General features: G+C 36.4%; 6 protein-coding genes across 6 annotated transcripts; 4 read left to right on the top strand and 2 right to left on the bottom strand. All coding sequences in view use genetic code 12, as the record gives it.

Annotated features, from left to right (window-relative positions):
• Nucleotides 1–2133: 2133 nt before the first annotated feature.
• Nucleotides 2134–3243, top strand: PGA46 (Pga46p; the record flags this gene model as incomplete). Its single annotated transcript, XM_049323963.1, has 1 exon — nucleotides 2134–3243. The coding sequence occupies one exon, from the start codon at nucleotides 2134–2136 to the stop codon at nucleotides 3241–3243; it is 1110 nt and encodes a 369-aa protein (XP_049180257.1).
• Nucleotides 3244–3274: 31 nt separating this feature from the next.
• Nucleotides 3275–4381, bottom strand: KGF56_002703 (DNA-3-methyladenine glycosylase II; the record flags this gene model as incomplete). Its single annotated transcript, XM_049323961.1, has 1 exon — nucleotides 3275–4381. The coding sequence occupies one exon, from the start codon at nucleotides 4379–4381 to the stop codon at nucleotides 3275–3277; it is 1107 nt and encodes a 368-aa protein (XP_049180256.1).
• An 825-nt stretch (nucleotides 4382–5206) lies between these two features.
• On the top strand, nucleotides 5207–5761 carry TIM22 (translocation channel protein; the record flags this gene model as incomplete). The annotated part of the gene is made up of 1 exon (XM_049323960.1): nucleotides 5207–5761. The coding sequence occupies one exon, from the start codon at nucleotides 5207–5209 to the stop codon at nucleotides 5759–5761; it is 555 nt and encodes a 184-aa protein (XP_049180255.1).
• A 238-nt stretch (nucleotides 5762–5999) lies between these two features.
• On the bottom strand, nucleotides 6000–6713 carry KGF56_002701 (uncharacterized protein; the record flags this gene model as incomplete). The annotated part of the gene is made up of 1 exon (XM_049323959.1): nucleotides 6000–6713. The coding sequence occupies one exon, from the start codon at nucleotides 6711–6713 to the stop codon at nucleotides 6000–6002; it is 714 nt and encodes a 237-aa protein (XP_049180254.1).
• An 888-nt stretch (nucleotides 6714–7601) lies between these two features.
• On the top strand, nucleotides 7602–9685 carry TAZ1 (lysophosphatidylcholine acyltransferase; the record flags this gene model as incomplete). The annotated part of the gene is made up of 2 exons (XM_049323958.1): nucleotides 7602–7651; nucleotides 8443–9685. The coding sequence occupies 2 exons, from the start codon at nucleotides 7602–7604 to the stop codon at nucleotides 9683–9685; spliced, it is 1293 nt and encodes a 430-aa protein (XP_049180253.1).
• A 184-nt stretch (nucleotides 9686–9869) lies between these two features.
• KGF56_002699 (uncharacterized protein) lies at nucleotides 9870–12410 on the top strand (the record flags this gene model as incomplete). The annotated part of the gene is made up of 1 exon (XM_049323957.1): nucleotides 9870–12410. The coding sequence occupies one exon, from the start codon at nucleotides 9870–9872 to the stop codon at nucleotides 12408–12410; it is 2541 nt and encodes an 846-aa protein (XP_049180252.1).
• Nucleotides 12411–12423: the final 13 nt, after the last annotated feature.

The raw sequence follows: 12423 nt of genomic DNA, 5'->3' as shown, positions 1-12423 counted from the left end.
AAAAAGTGTCTGTATTATTACGGAGATGTATAATTTTAAAGTGAAACAATGCTACTTGTTTAGGATATATCGTAATATTTAAACGAATTAGGATAATTTTGAAAATCAAATCGTGTTCTTGTCAGAGGAATAGGAAAGAGGCGTAGTGATAAAGTAGCCTATGTATAGTGATAGAGTAGTTGTAGGTAGTGGAAAACAAATCTATAATCGTAACGAGAGTAGGCTCAATTAATTAATTTGAATCTCGATTAGCTCGTCTTTTTTAAAACTACCTTTTTTTCTTACATCTCATACCATCCTTGAGCAACACATTGTAACCCCATACTATTGACACTATCAAGCAGAGTGAGATAGTGGTCGATAGTGGTGCACTCTTATATACATTCTTGACCATCTCATATATAGACATTTGAAAATTTGCTTGTTTCTGTGCTTATAAAACCCGTGTCTGCCTTTAACAATGAGTTCTTGATACCTGTAACCTGTATATAGTGAAATTCTCTCCTGGCTGGACGTGCTCTCACGGCAACGGCGGCAACGAGGTGAAAATCTTTAAGTAAACGGCCACAGAGTATTGTTTTTTTTTTAGATGAGATGTGGAAAAACATGACACGGCAACAAGACAAACGTTAAGTTTGGTTTGAATAGAGGGTATATTTCTGGGGAAAAGAGATGCTACTCCTATGGGGGTCTATTGTCGTTTGGACATTTTCGTGGGCTCGGCTAAAATGCACACGATTTTTTTTTTCTCCTTTATTTATTTATTTTTTTTATTTTTTCTTTATTTAATTTTTTTTTTTTTCCATAATTAATTTTTTTTTTTTTTTTTTTGCTTCTGTAGTCATAAAAAAGTATGAAATTTTCGTGTAAAACACCGTGCTACTATCTAAAGCAAAAAGGCGGCTTTTTTTTTTTTGGAGAATCCTTCTAATGTATTGTACCAATGAGATGTAACTGTATAACATGACCTGACTATTATTAAAGATGACTGTTTACTATTATTAAAGTTGACTTGGGGTTTTGTACTTTTCTTGCATTTCTCTCTTGTTTCCCCAACATTTGGTTGAAGTGCTACCAAATTATATTATTATCTCAAATTGGCATTTAGATAACCAGCTATAGATTTTTAGCAGAGACTAAAAATAGATGGTCTAGCTAATATCCTAACCACTAAAAACGTTTTCGTTATCTACTAGAAAGGGGAGGTAATGGTTTCTGTGGAGTTTTTTTTTTAATTATATTCTATGCTTTTGACAAGTGAGTGAGTCAATTTATCGTGATCGCTAGTTTGCAAAATAATAATATCTAAAGTGACATATATGTAACAGAGTCATCGATCGATCACCATAGTAGTTTCGCACTCAACCAGAGAAGATATCAAACGAAGCAATCGAAAAACACTAGACGTTGTTTCAGAATGTGAAAAATAATTTTTTTGTATACCACCATAAATTACAACTAAGCATTATTCCAGTTGTTTCAAGTATATTTACGAAAATCCCTTTTTTTTTCCATCTCTTTCACCCGTATTTTGAACAAAGCTTAAGTTTTGTAATCAAAAATAAGTACTAACTTAAGTACTTATTGATGATGTATTATTAGAGCGGTTTCATTTGTTGAAATGGTTTTTAGCGTACCATGTAAGTAGGAAGGATCTTGATTTTAAGCTCTACTTTCCTTGTAAACATATGATCATCTTTCTTTCCCCAGTAGAGTCATAAGTAAAGTTGCACAATTTGCAAGTTTTTTTTTTTTTTTTTTTTTTTTTTTTTTTTTTTTTTTGCAACTTTCCATAAATCCTAACCCTTTTAACTTTTAACGACCATCTCCTATCCAACAATCTTTGTCGAAGTTTATAATACGGTAATGTTTCTTTAAAACCACTGTTACCAGTCAGTCGACAACAAAGGCTGTAGTTTTTACGGACAAAGCGCTGTTTTCCAGAGCTTTCGGATCAACAGAGGGGGGTTGTACATTTTCAATGGCTGCGAAAAAAAAAAAAGGTAAAAAATGTTATACCGAAAATAAGAACGCTTTGGGTTTCGTTGCATAATGAAATAATGATAGAGATCACAAGTTCAGCTACAAGGATCCCAAGCTTAAAGCACATTTTACTTGCCATCAACGTAATAGATGAGGATACTACCAAGTCAGCGCCTATGTTCTCCACAAACAACAATAATCCTCCTCTATGTTCAATCCTTAGCACATTCTCTAGATATAAAAATAAATAATGAAGATATAGATGATCCAGCTCAAGTTCTAAGGTCCAAGTTCAAAAAGTATCTACCTGAGTTACAAGAGAACTTGGAAATTCCTCTTCGGAGTCCTAACCAAGAAACAATCAAAGAGTCATTTCTCCCTAAACCACGACCATCTTATCATAGAGGTATTCGTTCAAAATTCAGAAAGGATATACCCATGCTTTGGAGATCCAGAAATCCCAACGTTGAGAGTGGAGTAGGTACATCTGATAGTGGGAGTGGTGATATTAATAGCAGTAGTGGTAGTGGTACTACTACCACTACCACCACCACTTCAACCATCAGCAAAAGCAGTAGTGTAACTAATAATGACTTTAATGACACCGATGAAGAAGAGTTTAGAGAAGGAGTTGCGGTAGAGAGTGCAGATAAAGAACAACAAGAAGAGGGTGACGAAGAACATGAAAAAGTGTCACCCGATGTCACTTTACACTCTCAACATTCGTGGGTAAAAGATTTTCTCGATTTCCAAGCTCAGCAAGTATTTGCCATGGCCGTTGTACCAGGTTCTGGGGGGAGGAACAACAATAACAACATACAGCTCAAATCATCCATCACTGCGTATGAAGATTCTTTGAATAATCCTCAGGATTTGAAGCGCTGGGTTCGCATAATTGCTGATAAACCTATAACTCCAGAGATGCGCCGTACTAAGAATCACGTGAACAATGAGATTGAAATCGATATTGATGAGTTCATAAACTATCTCGTTCAAGAGCAGGGATTCAACCCTGATGATTTGCAGTTTCTCAAATTGAAGAATCTCGATTATGGAATGGGAGAAATTGAACAAGAGTTGAATAAATTAAAGGATTTGCAGGATAAAAACGGCGCTGTTGCCAAAGTCATCGATATTGGTGGTGAAGGAGATACAGATGACGAAAGAAGAAAGAGTTTTGCTACAGGAGGGTTAAGAGTTGATGGCTCATGTCTCTTGTGGGCTTTGACTGTATTAGGAATCACTGTGTTATTTGGATAAAATAATCATATATGTTTCCATATTCCATTGGCTATATTTCTAATGCTTCTATATTTGTAGAACTTAATCTCCATAATATCATCATAAATGCACTTCTATAAGGTTTGAACTTTTCGGCAACCTCGATGACATATACATCGTGTAAAGGTTTCCATGTTCTCTTGGAACTCTCCTTGTTAAAGAATTTTGGTCTTTTTTTCAATTTGATTTGTTTTGACTCGTCGCCTGCACATTCCCGCTTGACTCTTTCCAACACTTCAGGCCTTTGCTCTAAATACTTGGCCATCCCTCTCGCTATACCCAAATCATCCTCAGCAAACACATCCATTTCTTCCAATGTAAACAAAGCAAACATCTTTGCCGACCAAATACCTATCCCTTTCAACTTACATACCTCTTTATAAATTTCTTCCTCTGAAGCGGTTCTATAGAAATTCAAGTCACACAAAATGTTTTTTGGGTTGGAAAACACTTCACTAATATGCTCAACATACTTCACCTTGGGACCAGATAGCCCAGCACTTTTCAACTTTTCAGAACTCATCTCTCTTGTCTTTTGTGCTGTGGGTATTTCATCCTCGGAGAACAAGCTTTTGAACTTTTTTTCAATCGCTTTGGCAGCAGCACCACTTACTTGTTGAGCAATGACCGACCTTACAAGACTATACCAATAAAAGTGTACTCGATCGTCATCCGCAGTCTGTAGTTTTTCATCAAACTCCTTTGATCCAAATCCACTAAAGTTTTGTTGTGCTACCACGGGGTACAATGTGGGATCCTTTTCTATACAGTATTGAAGACCTTTAATGAAATGCGGTGTATGCCAGTCAATAAATTCCTTAGGGAGCGACAAATCTGGTGGGATATTTTCACGGTCTAGGAATAGCTCTATAGATTTGCTGGATTTTTCAAGTACTTTTTGTCCATCCTTTAAAGGTTTCGAGACAGGTGATTTACGTTTTGGTTTTGGTTTTGATTTTGATTTTGATTTTGATTTTGGTTTTGGTTTTGGTTTGCTGACTTTACCGTTGGATGACTTGTTGACGTCTTGCGGAATCTCTGTTGCTAATGGATATACTTGAGACGTGTTTTCAGCCGTTCTAGCTCCTGATTTATTTGACCTTGTGATTGCTCCCATATTTAGGACTACCGACCCCCTTCTTCAAAAATGAACCAAATCTACAAAAAACAAAAACAAAAAAACAACTGATTTACAGTTACACACGGGTTTGACGAAATCAACGCTATGGATATATAGAGCTATTCATATACCTCTGATACCTAGAATTTGCCACATATCTTTGAGATGCATAAAGCTTTGAAAAATTTTGTTAGGGGGGGAGGGCGGCTAATTTTTATCCTTTTTCCGTTGCTTTAACCTTGTTGAAATCGTGATTTCCCTAAAAAAAAAATGCAATATTCATGACAATAATGTTCCATGATGATGTCATCAGGGATACTGATACTCTTGATCCTTTTATGGTATAATATTAGCTCATTCTTTAAAGTTGGAAAAAAGAAAAAGTTAGGGACTCATTCTGTCAGTCAGGTTTGAAATAGAATCTTATCACGAATGGTCCTAACAAATTGTAAGTGAGAACACTACTCATCCTGTTGTACATGATAATTAGAATTCACAAAAATTTGTAATAACAACATAAAAATAATAGCATAGTGGATAGTGGATCAAACGATAAAAAAAATCCGACGTTGGAATCTCCCCATCATATTGTTGTAGACTGTCAAGCTTGGTTTAAATCAGTTAGCTTGGAATTTTTCATATCTCCATCTTTTTTTTTTCTTCCATTCATCCTTAGAGAGATGAGATGAAAATTGGAGAGTGGAAAAAAAAAAAAAAGTTACCCGACTATAGCTAAATGTGGTTGACGTTTTCGTTTTTGCCAGTAAACATTGGGCTTCCTCGACTTATTACGGTTATAGATATCACCAAAAGCGCCTACCGATGAGTCTATGGGGAGTTTATCAGGGCCCACAGCCGCCCAAGAAAACTCTACTGGAAATGACCCAACAAGAACAGGCAGAAGCAGGAGCACAACAATTTGTTAGCTTTATGCAATCATGTCCTGGGAAAACCGCTATGGCAGGGGTAAGTGGGTTTGCGTTGGGTGGGTTTTTTGGTTTGTTTATGGCGTCTATGGCATACGATGTTCCCTTGGGCACAGACTCTGTGAAGCATATAAGTGAATTACCATTTAAACAACAAATGAAGTTGCAGTTTGGTGATATGGCCAAGAGATCATACTCGTCAGCAAAGAATTTCGGATATATTGGTTTTGTCTATTCTGGTGTTGAATGTGCTATTGAAAGTTTCAGAGCCAAACACGATATATATAATGGAGTTAGTGCTGGGTGTATCACCGGGGCGGGATTGGCTATAAAAGCTGGTCCTCAAGCTGCATTTGTTGGATGTGCTGGTTTTGCCGCCTTCAGTTTGGCTATTGATATGTACTTGCATAGTGATGCTGCTGCTCCACCAAAGAACGATTACGATTTATGAGAGGCTTAACTAGTCGAGCAGAGCGAGACTACTTGAATCGCGGAGGCGTAAAAACTAGTTGAGCGGAGAATTGGACCAGTTCCAGTGGCAGCTGCAGCTGAGAGAAGAAAAAAAATGTGTGCTTGTTATTCTTGTAGATAAATTTGTAATAGTAGTACATATATTTGACAATAATAGTGGAGTTTTTGCAAAGTGTATAAAAGATGTCCATTTCATCACAAGGTCTAACTGTTCAAGGTTAACAAAAGTAGTAGCAATACCGATATTTAAAGTCCTCTGCAAGCGTGGACAAACTTAAGAGACCAATGATAATCAATGTAGCCAAAAAAAATATCCAATATCTGAATGTATACACGTTTTGGACAATATGCTCGATCAAACTGTAATTTTCAAAGCTCAGTTTATTCGACAATGTTTGTTCTTTCTTGTGAATTTGGTTTTCCTTTTCTTGTTTATTTATTTCTTCCTCGAGCTCTTCGATTCCGATCTGGTATTTTGTTTGGTCCACCAACTCTACAAGTTCATTTAGCTTCATGTCAAAGAGCAAGAGATTCGACTGATCAACGGTTTCAATATCATTAAACTCGTGCACTAATTGCCTCAACTTTGTTTTGATTTTCGTCCTTGTCAATTGTTGTTGTTGTTGTTGTTGTTGTTGTGAATTAGTAGCTGGCGGTGCCAGTCGTTGCGCCATTAGTCGGTCGACCAAGTTGAGATTGCTACTCAGTTTGTAATTACTATTTTGCTGTTGGAATTGCTGAGACGGTATTACTGTATCCGTTTGGTGAAGTCTTGGTCTATGTCTCAGTAGATTCATATCTGTTGATGATAAAGTATCTTTTATCGAGGTAGCTTTCGCTTTGTTTGGTCGCGATGACGAGGAAATATAAGTGAGCGGTAAAGGTTCTCCCAAATTATGCGGTTCCGACTTGATATAAGGTCTAGTATTCATGTTATCATTATGGGTCTTTCATAAGTATATCCTTTCCAATATTCCTCAACAATACTTTCAAGGCGTTTTGTTTCTGTTTCATTTCTTTGTAAACAAAAATTTCGAGAAAACAAAAACGCGCTTACAAAATTCCAAACCAAAAACGAACAAGACAAGTAAAACAAAAAGAAGGTGGAGAGAGAAGGCAAAGAGAAGGCAGAAAGAAGGCAGAAAGAAGGTATAGAGAAGGTAGAGAGAAGGTAGAGAGAAGGCAGAAAGAAGGCAGAAAGAAGATAGAAAGAAGGTATAGAGAAGGTAGAGAGAAGGTAGAAAGAAGGTAGAGAGAAGGTAGAGAGAAGGTAGAAAGAAGATAGGAGAAGGTAGAGAAAGTTGATCTTTAGCGGAAGATATGCCTCTACTGTTTGTTTTCCAATTTCAACAAAACCCTCTTCTCTTTCTGCAAAACTGACTACATTGGCTTGTCAAGCTGATCATACTAGCCTGTTGAGCTAATTACATTTGCTAGCTATGAGATTCTCTCAGCATACTAGTCAGCTATTATATATGTCAGTAATGATATTGACTCCTTTTTAGACTAGTGTTTTTCTTGATTTGATGGTTTTTTATCGGTGCCCATTCTCTTCCAATACCGTTTGATAGCAGTCTTTCAATAAGTAAATGATAACCCAAAACTCATTAAACTTTGGATTTTTAACAGCGTTTCCAAACCGATAGCCATCCGGTTCAAGCAAAATAGAGCTTCTTTCTTGAAACTCATAATCAACTGGTTCAAAAAACAAATAAGGAAAGCGACAAGCAACAAATTTACACACCTGGTGCAATGAGCTCAAGGGGTACTTATCAAGCAGCAAAAGACCATGTCTTGTAAACAACTCCTCTGCAACCACCATGAGATATTCCATTAAACGCGAAAATATCACTTTTGCATGCAATGACTCGTCTAAATCTAGAATTTTGAGTAATTGATTCTTAGTTGGTTTGAAACAAGACTCTAGAATTAACCTTGTTAAAGGTAGGAACAGCTCAATACAAGGTTTTTCTTGCTTTATAAAACAATCCGTAACTATCATTTTCTCTTCCTTCCCCCTTCCCCTCTTCCCCCTCCTCCCCCTTATAGTAATAATCTTGTCTTTAGAAATTTATTCAATTTGATATGGCTGCAATTCAAAACAAAAAAAAGCAATTACAAAGTTGCAAAAAAAAAAAGAAATCAAAAATAAAGAAAAAGAAAAGCCAGGAACAAGATGAAATCAACTCACCAGTTTTTAAACCATGAACTACAAACAGTATATCAAATACAACAAAGAGTTTCAGGAGATTCAAAACCACATTGAAAACCAACTTTTCTTGAAAAAATATTGCTTTTCATCGCAAGTCTTGTCATTGCCTTTGCTACCCACGAATGACAGGACATATCCAATGGTTTGTAATGCTGAAGATTTTCTTGAAACAACACTGAATAGTACAAAAAAACGGTTCATTAGTGTGTCAAACTTTGATGAATTTATGCAAGAAGAATTCTTATCTTCCTTGGCAAACGGGCGAAACATAAATGTAAAGTTGGACTACAAACATCTCCTGCTCTGATATATATATATATATATATATATAACCAAATTGATTTTTCTTCAATGCTACCATAAACTGAAAAAAAAATAAAAAGATCATAGGAGGTTTAGCAAACTCTAATTGGATCAAAGGTATAGGGGCTCGTCATAGGCTTGATTAGAATGTCTTTCTTTGATGTATTGAAGAGGGGAGATGAGTTTTTATCAGAATACCCCCGAACGAATCCGTTGTGGAACTATGCCTCGCATGCAACGTGCCTATTTATGATTACAGGGACCAAGCTCATCTTGAATACCCTTTATAAACCATTTGTTCATAATATAGAAATTTTAGATAATGCATTGGATAAAGCAAGAAAAGAGAAAAGAGGGTTGCTAACCGTAATGAACCACATGTCTGTAATCGATGACCCGGCTTTTTACGCTGCGTTGCCGTGGAGATACCATTTGGACATTGATACTATTCGATGGGGGTTTGGTGCACATAATATATGTTTTTCAACTACTATTCAAAGTTGGTTTTTCAACTTGGGAAAGATCTTGGGAACCAAGAGATTTGGCGTGGGACCAATTCAAGGGTCTATCGATGCTGCAATTAGAATATTGAGCCCCGATGACACATTAGATTTAGAGTTCACACCGGGTGTTAAAGAGGAGTCTAAGCCGATTTTTTTACAAACAGTTAACAATATCCAAGATAGATCAAATAGCGAGATGGTGAAATTCTTCAAGCCAACTCCGGAATCTACAAATGTTTTGATGTCGAAAAACCCATTTATACGATCAAAAACATCCTGGTTCCATGTGTTTCCAGAGGGATTTGTGTTGCAGTTGCATGCACCACATAATAATTCAATGAGATACTTCAAGTGGGGTGTATCAAGGTTAATTTTAGAGTCTACTAGAGCTCCTGTGATTGTACCGATTTTCACTTATGGATTTGAGAAAATCGCCCCCGAGGATAGTGCAGAAGAGGGTATCAAGAGATGGCTTCCCGACAACATTGGAGCAGAGATCCATATCACCATTGGCGAACAAATTCCTGATTCGAAGATTGAGCAATATCGCAAAGAGTGGAGAAATTTGGTGCGAAAATATATCGATAAATCTAATCCAACTGATTTATCTCTAGAGTTAAAACTGGGCAAGGAAGTTCAACAACTACGCAGTTCTTTAGCAGCATTTATTCGTGAAAAAGTCTTGGAAATACGTAATTCAATACCGTTTTTAGAACCAGAAGATCCTCGTTTTAAAGATCCAAATTTCTGGAAAGTTTTTACAAATACAGAAGGAATGAGCGATAAAGACGTCAAGTTCATTGGCAAGAATTGGGCAATCAAAAGACTACAATCACATTTACCTGAGTTCAACTCAAACGAATGCGAATGCGAAAGCGAGAAATAAAAACCCCCCTGACGAGAAAAAATGACAAGGAAACAAAAACGACATAAAAAACGACAATGAAGCGAAAAAAAAAAAAAAAATTAAAATTAAATTTAAATTTAAAATTTATAGTGAAAAATTATATTGATTTTTCATTCAAGGGGAATTTGGGTTGGGTCTTCTTTCTTTGGGTTTGTCAGTTTAGATGGCACTGCGAAGTTGTAGAAGCTTGATATTGGGCTTGAGAAGTTATGGGAAGAAGCTGGTTGGCTTTAGGTATGTTCCATGTACCAGACGGTACAAGTCATTTAAGGTTATTATAGAGGAACCGAGAAAGTATGAGAATCCCATTTTGGAAAAATATTTTGATGAATTCAACGAGTATCTAACGGATCCTCGAGTTCCTGCCTTGCTTCGGGATAAGTTGCTCATCTCAAAATTACAGGCACTTATTGAACTGCCGTCTGATCCCGAGAAATTGGATATTGTTACATATGTCCTTAATGAATGGCGGAAGTTGAAGAATTTTGGTGATGAGGAAAAAAAGGGGGAGGATACGATCCCTTTAGATTTGGCAATAAATGTGTTTGAGACAATGTATGATCAATTTGCTCATAGCGAGTCCAGCGCTGCATTTGACCACTTGGTGAAGCAACTATTACGAAATTTAAACAAGCTACCGAATCGTACATTGATTTTATTGATCGATTTAGTATCCCAAAGAGGCATTGATATAGAGAGCATTTTGCTTAGTTTGAGAGATAGGGTAGATGAGCAGTTTGTGGTTGATTATCTTGACATTTTGAAGAAAATGAACAAGTTGAATTTGCAAGTATTTGAAACTTTGATAAATATGCGAGTAGACGATTGTTTGATTACAAATTTAAATCGGTACATTGAGGGTATCTTTGAGAATGACATGCCCGAAGTTCACTGTTTTGAGAATATGGAAAAGAATCTAGATCGAATACAGTTGTTACTTGTTGATATCATAGCCAAGGCTGATTTAGGAAAAGTATCGATCGATTCCATTTTAGTTTTGCTTAAACTCGTTAACGAACTAGCACAGGTAAATTTTTGCGAGAAAACCAAGGAGAGCTTGCAAAGTTTAATTGATCATTTGGATTTGAGAAGCAGTGAATTGGAGGCTAAGATTCTTGATGGAGCCATTGATGAATCTTTACTTTATATACTTCTCTTCAAGAGCAAGGAGGAAAACGGCAGACTTTTTGCAAAGATTATTAGTTGTATTGATAAAACTAATACTCGCAATTCTCTCGAGCTAACCATTGTGCTGAAACTATTAAATTCAACAGACTCTGCAACGTGTCATGAACTGTTATTGGAAGTGATAAAATTGGGAGAAGGCAAAACAATTACTACTAGTATATTTGAGAGAATTTCACCAATTTTAGCCAAGTATTTTTCTGAACTGGTACCAGCGATTAATAAATACTGCCAATCCCAAGGGATTGAGCCGTCGGCTCAAGTGTTTAAGGGTTTAATAGATGAAGCAATTTTTAGGAAAGACCACCTAGCTGCACTCAAGATACTTGAAGATTCAAAGGTATATGTCAATTGGATTGAGCATGTCGGAGACCCAGCAGTTGCAAAAACTTTTAATGACCTTATCCAGTGCACTATGTCCGATCTATCTATAAAAGAAGCGTTCCCCATTTTTAAAAAGATAAGGGCTTATTTACCTACAGAAATCAACATTGATACTATCAATTGCATGGTGGACAAAATGCTAGAGTGTGACCTAGTTGGGGATGTGATTGAAACTTTAAAGCGAGAGCTTCCCAAATTCAAAGATGAAAAAATCAGACTACCTATTGAACAACCTTATGGTTATAAATACCTCAACCTCTTTAATAAGCTACACGACTATGCCATCACCAATACTGCAGACCCTTCTGCTTATAACAATTGGCATTTATTCATTAATTTGTATAAATATTTCCACATTCCCCTGGATAGGGTTTTACCAACATTGAAATTCTTTTGCCGAAATAAAAGATTCCACGGAGCATTACTTATATTCAATAAAATGGTTCATCAATATCAATTGCACGGCAAACATTCATTTCAGCCTCCTTCTAAAGAGATGTATACTTATCTACTAAACGAATTCGGTGACAACCTATATGAAGAAGGAGTTATTGAGATTCACGATTGGTTGAAAATGGATACAAATATTGCTCAACAAGGTCTCGAGTTGAATAACGTGATTATGAATGCCTACTGTAATCTACAAGATGTGGCAAAAGTACGTGATTTGTTCTTGTCTGCCAGCGTGCAAGGGTTTCTTGATGAAACTAGCGCTGTAACAATGATCAAAGCGTACACGTATAATGATTTGCAATATGTAGAAAACTTTTGGAATAACTTATCTACTTTCGGGCTAATCCCAGATTATAAAATGTATAGGCAATATTTGATTGCTTACGCATATCATGGGCAAACCGAGAAGGCATTTGCTTTATTGGAAGAGATTGATGACTATGATTTATCAGTTAACGAGGACCTTTTGGTTTCGCTACATAACTTTTGCTATTTGGAAGACAAGCAAGCGGAAATCAGAAAGGTTGCCCGTTCAAAGTACCCTCAATTGTGGAGTAATGTTGAACAATCTAAAATGTTGATTGGCACAGATGGGTATAGACCACATGAGCATTTTTTGGTTGATGGCTCAACAAAAGAAAAACCAAAAGCAATAGACCAACCTGAGGATTTGAAATCTTGAAAAAGCCAAGATC

This window comes from Candida oxycetoniae (assembly GCF_023343755.2).
Source record: "Candida oxycetoniae strain CBS 10844 chromosome Unknown scaffold30, whole genome shotgun sequence".
In the NCBI taxonomy this organism is placed as follows: domain Eukaryota; kingdom Fungi; phylum Ascomycota; class Pichiomycetes; order Serinales; family Debaryomycetaceae; genus Lodderomyces; species Lodderomyces oxycetoniae.
This window is presented reverse-complemented; position numbering and strand designations above follow the sequence as displayed.